At 42.5% G+C, this 10,458-nt stretch overlaps 1 protein-coding gene across 1 annotated transcript; it reads left to right on the top strand.

Annotated features, from left to right (window-relative positions):
- The first annotated feature begins 615 nt into the window (after positions 1–615).
- Positions 616–9,573, top strand: MAPRE3 (microtubule associated protein RP/EB family member 3). Its single transcript, XM_061560620.1, has 7 exons — positions 616–775; positions 3,261–3,390; positions 4,184–4,329; positions 5,058–5,259; positions 5,994–6,133; positions 7,495–7,647; positions 8,135–9,573. Exons 2-7 carry the CDS (start codon positions 3,270–3,272, stop codon positions 8,204–8,206), a joined length of 834 nt encoding a protein of 277 aa, XP_061416604.1. The 5' UTR covers positions 616–775; positions 3,261–3,269; the 3' UTR covers positions 8,207–9,573.
- Positions 9,574–10,458: the final 885 nt, after the last annotated feature.

Raw genomic sequence — 10,458 nt, 5'->3', positions numbered from 1 at the left:
TTAAATCGAAATACAACTCATACCGTCAACTCAGCGAAATGAGCGTCGTTAATTTGAACCAAGGTATGATATAGCATGAGGATGGCACGGCATAAGAACGGCTGCTGTTTCTCCATTGCATCGTCTTATTTGTATAGTTTTGTTTATGCCATTCCCCCATATGTTACATGAGAATGTTATCGCCATTAAATTTGCATACATTGTGCATGTAGAAATGGCAATCAAGGGTTGAGTAGGGTTGACACCTTTTCCTTAGCCCAAACTCGCACATATTTCTTACTCAACTTCGGTCTATCAAAACTGCGCAGTGTACTGCAATGAAGTTCAACACAATGCCACGAGTCTACGGCACAAATTAATTATCGCCACCCAAACACGTGACAAATCTCGGACTATCCGGATTAACCCGGGCAGGTGGCAACCCAGGTCATGAGCCCAATCCACCCCCAACCCCCCCTCCCTTGCCCATCAAACCCCGCCCCTCGCACCCCGCCCCCCCCTCGCACCCCGCCCCTCGCGTCACAGATTTCGTAGTGAGGACTAGCCGTGCGCGCGATGCCATTGGTTGTCGAGGGTGGTCATGCGCAGCGCTGTGGACCAATCGCAAAGAGGGCGCGGAGGGACGCGCTGCCTGTGCGGACTGCGACATTGAGTGAGAGGCTGGACGGCTTCAGTGTGCGCGCCGTCTCGCACTGCGCTCCGCGTTTATCGTGCACGCCTCGACGGGAATCATCGACTCCTCCTTGTCATAGTGTCGCTTAAACCGCTGTCTCGGGTGAGAAGAACGTGCGAGCATCGCCAGCCTTGTCGTACGCGGCGTTTGTGGTGAAATAACGAACGTTGGCCTAGCGGAGTGCGGGACTCCTCGTTCTTTCCTGGATCACGGCCCGGTTGGGTCGCTCTCGCCCGGCCCGGACAAGTAGTGGGTGCTGCTGCTTGTCTGGTTTAACCGTAGCGGGGGAATGTGTCTTTCCGCTCTACCTACAGATGTATTGGGCTGATGTAATCATCTTGGTTTCGTGGCGATGCGAGATTTGCATCGGCGCCGGTGGTTGCTGTGTGGGGAGTTGCGATTGTTGTTGGGCGGGGTTGACGTCGCCAGGACTGGTATCGGTTGGCATGGTGTTTTGACCTGGCCTTGTGGTGGCCTAGGGTGGTTTAAGCACGTATGGGGGAGGGTTGGTGCGGGTTAGGGGTCTAGTGTTTGTGGGTAGGGTTTGGTGGTTATGTATGTGTAAGCAGGGATGGACAGGGTTTGAATGGTTTGAACAGAAATACGTTTTTTTATCGGAATTGTTTAACTACAAATGTGCGTTGGAATGGTTTAATTAGATATGGGTGGGGTTTATGCGGTTGGTGGTTTAAATGTAAATTGGCATTGATTGGTGCGCGTTAAAATGGTTTAACCATAAATGGGCTGGGTCTGTGTGATCGAGGATGATTTATATACAAGCAGACTTTTGCAGTGTTGAACTGGGATGGATTAAGCAAGTATCTGGACATGGCTTTTTAGGCTTGGGTGGTTTATCCATTCCTTTAAGATGGATTCCGAAATGTTTAACTGCTCTGGACTAAGAAGGACTGAGTTTCAATACTCTTCGTGCCAGCCAGTACGTCGTAAACGGTGTTTACTGCAGTACCAAGCCCATAGGGACGTATTCTCGCTCATCTTACAGCCCTCTACTCACAACGAATGCGTTGCCCGGAATCGTAACTGGGGCGAGAAGGGTGAGGTGAATCGTTAAACACTGACGACGAACGCGTCTAGCTCACTGGTTTTATTGGCTGTCGCTTGTAATGATGGCTTGTGTAATGTGCAGCATTGCAGCACTGCGCAGGAATGTGCACGGTTTGGAGTTCACGAGTTCCTTCTAGAACTATATTGCACTATGTTGTGTGTTTTATTTTATACCTACGTGACTTTTACCGAAAGAACCAAAGAGTATGGATTCCTGCAGTCACGAAAGCTTCAAATCTAGATTGTATATTTTATCTCGACTCGTTTTTTGTTCTTTGGGTTTTGTGCACTGCGGTTTCGTTGAAGCGCACCCCAACTGTTTATGTAGCAATAATGATATAACGCAGCTGTTAGTTAGTCCGTTTGGGGTATGCACCCACGTAGATTGAATGGCAAAAACCCACTGTTTCCAGAATACTATTGAAAGTATGTTGGCTGCCTTGCATGTTATTGGTTCATGTAATGGTGGTGGGATTCAGTGGCACATTAATACAGCGACCTGAGTTTGATTCCCAGCCACGACTAGCATCGGTGACAAGAGGCATCTGAACTAGTCTTGCCGGCCCCACCTTCAACCCGCACTGACCAGCGTGGTGAAGTATGGTCAAATAATGAACATGGCTGATACAGGGTGTTTGGAGTCTTACATTCAGAAGTTTATATTGCAAATCAATCCTACATTCAGCAAATATATTGGAATTTTTTTCTATAATCCATATTTTATGTTGATTGTAAAAGCTGCTGCATTTACAGAAAATCCACTGAACCTGACAGTTTATTGTGGATATGCAAGCATTAGGCCGATTGTAGCATGTGGGGAAGCTTGCTTAATTCACTCATGTCATAGTTGTACAAGTAAGATTACATATTTTCGCTTTTGTGTGCATTTTCACATTATATTGGGCTGTACTAATGGGTTATTTTAACTTATTAAACCACTTCATAATTTGACAATGTTTTATTTAAAATCTATTTTACGTAGAATCATGATGTTACGGTTTGGGAAGATTATTGACACTGCAAATGTGTAACCTTCCCCCCCACCCCCAAATTTTACATGTAAGCAAGCAGACCTAACTGTTTATATTAAGTGTTCAGCGGATATATTATAATGACTTGATCGTCACGTAAATTGTTACATAAAAGCCTTCAATGATTAAAAATAAAAGTTTATGAAAAAAAATCCATGGGCGTTGGGTGGCAGTGCCATTGGTTATTTTTTTGGAACCGCCTGCTGTAAATGCAGCTGAGAGATTTTTGGAGGATTAAAGTCAATATAATGGAGGGCTTCTGGGAGCCATCCAAAAATGGTTGCGGAAAATCTGGTTGTAAGCAAATGCGCGTGTGAAACTTTTTAGCTGGTTGTCATTCCTTACAGCGCTAATTCCAATAACCAGTGTGTGGTAACCACGTACAGTACATCAGAAGTGAAAGTGTCATTTTGCTTTGTTGTGTTAATTAAAGCTTGAGGTCGGTTTTTTTCCTCCTTCGCTCCCTTACACATTTTTTTTCATTCATGAAGAGGTGAAACATGGCTGTAAATGTGTACTCAACGTCTGTGACCAGCGATAACCTGAGCCGACATGACATGCTGGCATGGATCAATGACTCTTTGGCCCTTCCTTACGCCAAGGTGGAACAGCTCTGTTCAGGTGAGCAGGGAAAGTGTTCGAGTAAACTAGTGCTGAAGTTCTGCTGTCCAACTGTCTCTGCTGGTCAACTATAATTGGTTTATTGTGAATGATTAATTAATCCATTATTAACATTTTCCACAGTGCCAGTGTTCAGAACATACTTTTTGGCAAAGCGCCTAGTAGAGGTTAAGCTGCTTATAGGAATATTTTTCGTTTGCATCAATTGTCAGCAACAAAGTATCTGTGTGTGCCATTTTTATTCCAGTAAAGTTTGTGAAAGCTTAGTGTCGTCATGTTCAGTGAAATTCAGTTGAGGTCCTACTCAGGAACACGTTGGAAATGAGGGGAAATCTGACATTGTGTTGCTGATTGGCCGTGTCGGGTGGTGGAGGGTTACGACACATTTATAAATAACGCGATCTAACCCAAAAATTCATAATCAACGATTTTTGGGTTTAGATCGCGTTTATTTATAAATGTGTCGTAACCCTCCACCACCCGACACGGCCAATCAGTAAAAATGTGTCACGTTGACAAAGACAAATAGTTCACTGCTTTAGCCCACCGGTGTGTTGAAGCAACAACATTTACAATTTGAGTACGACGTTTCGCTGGTAATTGCAACCAGCATCATCGGGCAATTCGCCAGAATTGCCCGATGGTCGCGAAAGCCTACGTGTTAAACTGACTAACCCAAAAATGTTTATTATGAATGGTGTATAACTTTCAATTTGTGTGCGAGTGAAGGACATCTTTATTATTGAGTGTTACAGCTGTTGATGTCATCATATGTGAGCCTTTTATTTTGCAGGAGTTGCATATTGCCAGTTTATGGATATGCTCTTCCCAGGATGCATTATTTTGAAAAAAGTAAAATTCCAAGCCAAACTTGAACACGAGTACATCCATAATTTTAAAGTTTTACAAGCATCGTTCAAAAAGATGAGTGTTGACAAGGTAAGAAGTACGAACAGACTATGTAGTATCACGTTATTGTTAACATACTCTTCAGCATTTATCCGAACAGTAATCTTTCAGAGGAGCAGTGCTTTGCGTGCTCTGCACTATTAATCATGGCTAACATGAATGGTGAATAATGTGAACCATACCTGGACCCCCACACCCACAACAACCTCTGCACTGACCAGTATGGCGGACTTTAGCCAAGGAACCTCCATGACTGACACGGCTCATGATGGTCTGTGTCCAGCAGAAGATTGCTAAAGTGCTATAAACAATATATTTATATTTTAAATCTCAGTGGAAACTATAATTATGAATTTTCAGTCTTAAGAGCATTTGCATTTGGAGTTTAAACCCTCAGACAGCCTTATGTGATGTAAAGTGCAGTATTCTTGAGGATGTTTTTGTTCTTATCATTGATTCAACCTTTGTGACCATCACATGTGCTGTAAAAGCAAATCTTCTCTGCTGAACCTGGTACATTACATGTCTTAAGATTTGTGACCGCATACTTTTTTAAAGTGTGTTCACTTTTACCATCTTGTGGTTAATTCTATCATGGAATATTCAGTTAGTTTTTTGTTGTCATGAAAGTCGTTTGTTAAATAAATATTTCCAAACTCGATATAATCATTTTACATTCAGTCCCAAATTACATTCTAACATGTGTACATTTTTATAGATCCAATTTATGACATCATGTCCCATTTTCCATCTTGCAGATCATTGCAGTGGACAGGCTGGTGAAGGGAAAATTCCAGGACAACTTTGAATTTGTGCAGTGGTTCAAGAAGTTCTTTGATGCAAATTACGATGGGAAAGAATACGATCCCATTTTGGCTAGGCAGGGACAGGAGGCAGGACCCCCTCCCAACCCTGGCGAGCATCAATCTTTCACCAAACAGAAAAGAATCATCACAGCTGGTAAGCACGGCGATAGCTTCCATCCTGCTGTAGGCTTGGCCTGTTTGAGAAGGAACGCTTTAACCAAAAACATGTTCAGTTGGTAGGTGGTGTATTTCAGTATTTGGTGTATTATATGATTTGATATTAAGAGTGCAAATCTGTTTGTTTGAAATGTGTTTTTCATGTTCGCTAACCAGTGGGAGCATCTCTGTTTTTTATATTTTCAAGACAAAAGACCATTAATGGTGTGTTTTATCCTCAGCTCATCGATCTGCAAAAGCCACTTGACTCCTTAATGGTAAAATCATGTTGCTTACAAGAAAAGGGGGCATCGTGGCTTTTATTTCTCTTATGGCTTCTAGTATGCACAACTTGCATAGCTTCATTGCTGTTCTTACTGTTGTGGCAGCCTTTAACAAATGTGCTCCGCAATGCTCTTGGTGATGTCCGTGTGCACTGTCGTAACCACTTCATGTTTTTTTTTCTTCAACACGTGGCGCACGGTGTCTTCTTGTTCGTGCAGAATAACCCACGCTGGTGCTCTTATTAATTCAAAATCTATACATCTGAGCAAGATGGAACCAACCATATCAGTATGATTCTTGTGTGTGTGTGGGTATATATAGAAAGATCAAAAATAGTGGATCCACTTGGGTTAATTTTACGTTGACGCTTGTTCTAAGCATTTTTTTACATTTTGAAACGTGTTCTCAAGTGTTCCTTTTGCACATGTGTGTGTTTGTGCTGGACAGTGCCTCAACGGATGGCACAGCCACAGAAGCCCATGCCACCACCTGGCCGCCTCCCTACGACATCACCAGCTGCCCGGAAGAACATTGCAAAGAACTGGTCTGGGGATGCTGAAGCACAGGTCTACGAACTGAACCAGCAGGTTAGCAGTCACCTGAATGAGGGAGGAAAGGCGTGTGGGGCTGTATTAGAGGGAGGGGGGGGGATCTTTTTGTATCGATTTCATGTGATTTCGAGCAAGTTGTGCCGTCTCCTTTGGGTGTATTGAGATGCAGCTTTTACTACAACGTATCTGTTGTGCGGTGCTGATCTCAATTATTTAGTTTGAGACTGCCAGGATGGAACTTTGCACACCTCTTGTGACAAGTTATTTTGCAGGTTGTCTATTGCGGTTGCTTCTCTCGGCTCTGTTTGGGCACGCATGGCTTTGAACATCAGCCTGTTGTGCATGCACATTGCCGTGCTATTTTTAGTGAGACCGTGTGTGTCACTGATATAGGTAACTTTTGGTGAGCTATGTAGGTGTTGACAGGAACCACTTAAATTTTGATTTCAAGCTTTCGCGACTGCAGGGATTCATATTCTTGGTTCTTTCGGTAAAGTCTACATGACTTTAGCGAAAGAACCAAGAATAGGAACCACTTAGTTGCTTTTCTGTAACAAGTGTAATGACAGGGTGACACCTGCTGGCCTGGAAGGGGAACCACGGGTCTGGGCTCGGTTAAGTAACAACTAATCAGAGAAGGAGTTGTATCTGGGACAAAGGTATAAGGTGGGGCTAGCCGAGATACTCCGAGAACCTGTTTGAAGGTTCCACGAGAGTCCGTGGCCAGAGGCGGGACTTAGCCACGCCTGGGGGGATATAAGGGGGAGCGGGCTCGGGGCTCGTGTGTGGGGTCTTGGGTCCTGGCTGCGTCGCTGCTCGACGACATCTCTCTCCATCGTCCGGCCACGTGGAAGATCTCTTGCGTGGTTTCCATCGCCGTCATCGTCACGCCGCCAGCCAGCGGTGTAGCTGAGTGAGGGCGATGGGACCACGCCGAGTGATCGGCTGTGTGTAGCCAGTAGAGACGTTAATATCTAGTGTTGTACTCGGTGTGAGTAAGAATAAGTGTTGGCCTGTGTTGTGCCCAGTGTGAGTAATACAGAAGAAGTACCCTCTACACAACGTGTCGCGGAAATCGCTCAGTACACAAGTATAAAATGTTTTACAAACTTTTCCTGCAGTAATATGCTTTGGTGATTAATTTATGATTGTGTTCATACTACTTTGTTCACATCTGTTTCTTGTAAATGGCCGTTGTGCTTATCATGACAATGGTAGGTTTTTATTTGATTATATATGAAATGTAACACTTGCATATTTTGCTTTCCACGTGGCACATGCAAAAAATATATATCTCCAATGTGTGATATCGTTTTTTAATGTAGTAGCATTTTATCATATAAAACCTGAACGCGTGAAATTGGGTTTACTTGCCTTGTATTTTCACGACTTTCCAGCTTTTGGAGCTGAAGGTAACAGTGGATGGGTTGGAAAAGGAGAGGGACTTCTACTTTGGAAAGCTGCGTGACATTGAACTCATCTGCCAAGAGCATGAGAACGACACTGACCCAGTTTTGCAGAAAGTCCTTGATGTCCTCTATGCCACAGAGGTAAAAGTGAGAAGGTTTCTTTTAATGCACATTGCCAAGCACTTATACCCCCGCAAAACCCACTTAACGTCATTCATACATGTGATGTGCTTTAGCTTAATGGAAGGTAGCCAACTATGTTACAACGCAATCAGGCTTTGTTATTTTTTACTTAATTTTTAGCATTTTGGCTACCCTGAGTGCTCTGAAAGAATTCTACTCTATTCACCATTGAGAGCACAGTACATTGAAAAGCTTTTAACAGCCATTCATTCATGCGTGCATGTACTGCAACGGGGCTTGGCTGGGAAATAAAACTGCATGTGGTGTTTCAGATGTAATTGTAAGACCGTTGTTTAAAAGCAATGTTGTCGTTGATTGAAATGTAATAATTAAGTCCGTTTCAAAATATAATGTTCTGTTTATTGTTACTGCACTTTGGGGTTTTGTTTGGTATTTTTGCATTTTACACAGTGACATTAACGAAACTTGTTGTTTGTTTGTGCAGGATGGCTTCGCCCCACCTGAGGATGAGGTTCTTGATGACCAGCAAGGCCCCGATGAGCAGGACGAGTATTAAGGCGACCACACCCTACCCAAACCCCAACCATTCCCCTCAACAACCTCCTCCCCCTGCCCCGTCCTCTTTATTATGTACACTGCTGTACCCTACCTCTCTACCTCCTATTCCCTGCTCTTCCTCCCACACTCTACCTCCCTACTCTTCCCTATCAGAGACCTCCAACCCCCCCCCCCCCCCCCCGCATCTCAACAGCCTGGCACGCTCCAATTATCTCCTTACCACATTATGTCACTCAGTTAACGTTTTCACGGATCACGCACTCAGCATTCGCTCGCTTGCCTTCTAAAATAACGAGTCAATGGACAGAAATGTGCAGGTATTGCATCAACACGAAAATTGTCAATGTATCCATCCTTTACATCCCTGGTTAAAAAAAACAAATGTCGCATGTACTTTTCAATTTCGAAATCCATCCATGTAGGTAAATCACTGACAAATGGTGCAGAATGATTAGCATATTGATATCTCTGGGCATGGCACATATGCATTAAATTGATAGGTTTCTTGTGATGTGGTGTTATGTTTTAACCCCAAAAGAATGATGAACCTACATGGTGCCAAATGGCAGAGCTACAGACACAGGCCAGTATTTTGCAACTGGAATAATGCAGTTAAACCCCTGCCATCCACTTGATCCTCCAGCTGCTTGCAAATATTTTAATATATTTAATGTACAGTGGAAATTATTTTAAACTTTTTTTGGCTGTTGCTTTCTTTAGTTTTTATTTATTACAATTATTCAACAACATGTTAACGGAAATGCTGATTGTATGCTAATTCACCAATTAGATCTACACTATCTTTGAACACTGTTTTCCTGATGTTTATAATTAAGCAGTGGGCCTTACTATACAAGCACCGGATTACATTTGTTTATCTCAAAGAAATATCCAAATGCATTTGCACGAAATGAAATAATTTTGATGCACAACACCTTAATGACCATCTTTACCTGAGTGACAAGCAGCTATTAAGGATGACAATAGCTATTTTTAGGAATTAGGATAATAACAGTAATGTATGCCGGTCATGCATAACAATCCCCTTTTGCAGCATATTTGAGGTTAAATACTGACCTTGTCAAATACTTGTAAGGACAGTTTCCCAAACATGATCTAGTGTTTTGTGATTTTTGCAATTTGAAATTACTTTAAAGTTTGTAAATAGTTTCTTAGATGTTAACATTTCTTCCCAAGCTTGCTTGAAAAAAAATGTTTCTCTCGCTGGCTGTGTATGTGTTCTTTACGTGCTGTCTTTATTAAAACAATAAAAGCTCCTCGGATGCTTCATCAGGCTTTGTTTGCATGTACAAATTCGATGGCCGCGCCTGTATTTAATTTTGAATAAAGTGTGCTGCAAAAATGGCTGTATGTGGAAATTATACTTTAGGAGTGTACTTTAGGCATTGCATTTTGATTACATTGTTTTTGGACATTGCTCAATTTGATTACTGACATCCAAAATACTGTACACTACTTAGAGAAACCCAACCATTGTGCACAATTTTAAACTGCAAGGTATGGCCATCGTTGAAATCGTGTTGACATAAAATGCATAACTCCGTATCAGAAGGCACTGAAATCGCTGAGTTCGGTAATGGAGTTTTTTGTCTCCAGTTAAATCCATTACATACAAGCTTGTTGAGAAACTACTGAAATGTATGCAGTATATCTTCAGAGGTTATGCCGATTGTGGTACCTAAAGGAATATTGTAAAACAAAATAAAGTTATTTTGTAACATGCTCTTAATATAATAACGAGCTGGCCAGCTGCCTTCATTAGTATCTTGTGGAATAGTCCTTAAACACTTGAACAATGTTCTTTGAAAATATAAATGGGAATCTGCAACGTTGGTGTCATTTTCTAATTTCAGTTACCCAGCGTTGAGCTTTCACAAGTATCAATTGACCCATAACATTCATATGCTATCCTATAGTGTAGAACATCAAATTTGTCTACCGATACTCAGTACAAAAGGCAAGACATGTTAACATATCAACGACAAGTTCTATTTGAATATTCCAGTTGTCCACTGTACAGCAACTAGTTGGATCACATGTGCCCCTCTGGGCTTAAATGCCGATAACGTGAAAACGTGATGTGCATTACGACTCTCCTGCCTGTGGTCAGAGTGCATGTTGGTGCCTCTCCCTGCCACCCAAGCGAAAACATGTGTTGGAATTAATCCTGACATTTTCCGTGTGGCAGAAGCCCACATGAGCATACGTCTTTGTACTGTAATGTATGTA

The sequence above is a fragment of the Lethenteron reissneri genome, chromosome 26 (genome assembly GCF_015708825.2).
Source record: "Lethenteron reissneri isolate LAM-NWPU_2019-01 chromosome 26, ASM1570882v1, whole genome shotgun sequence".
Classification (NCBI taxonomy): Eukaryota; Metazoa; Chordata; class Hyperoartia; order Petromyzontiformes; family Petromyzontidae; genus Lethenteron; species Lethenteron reissneri.
Note: the sequence above shows the minus strand (reverse complement) of the source record. Positions and strands in the feature narration are given on the sequence as shown.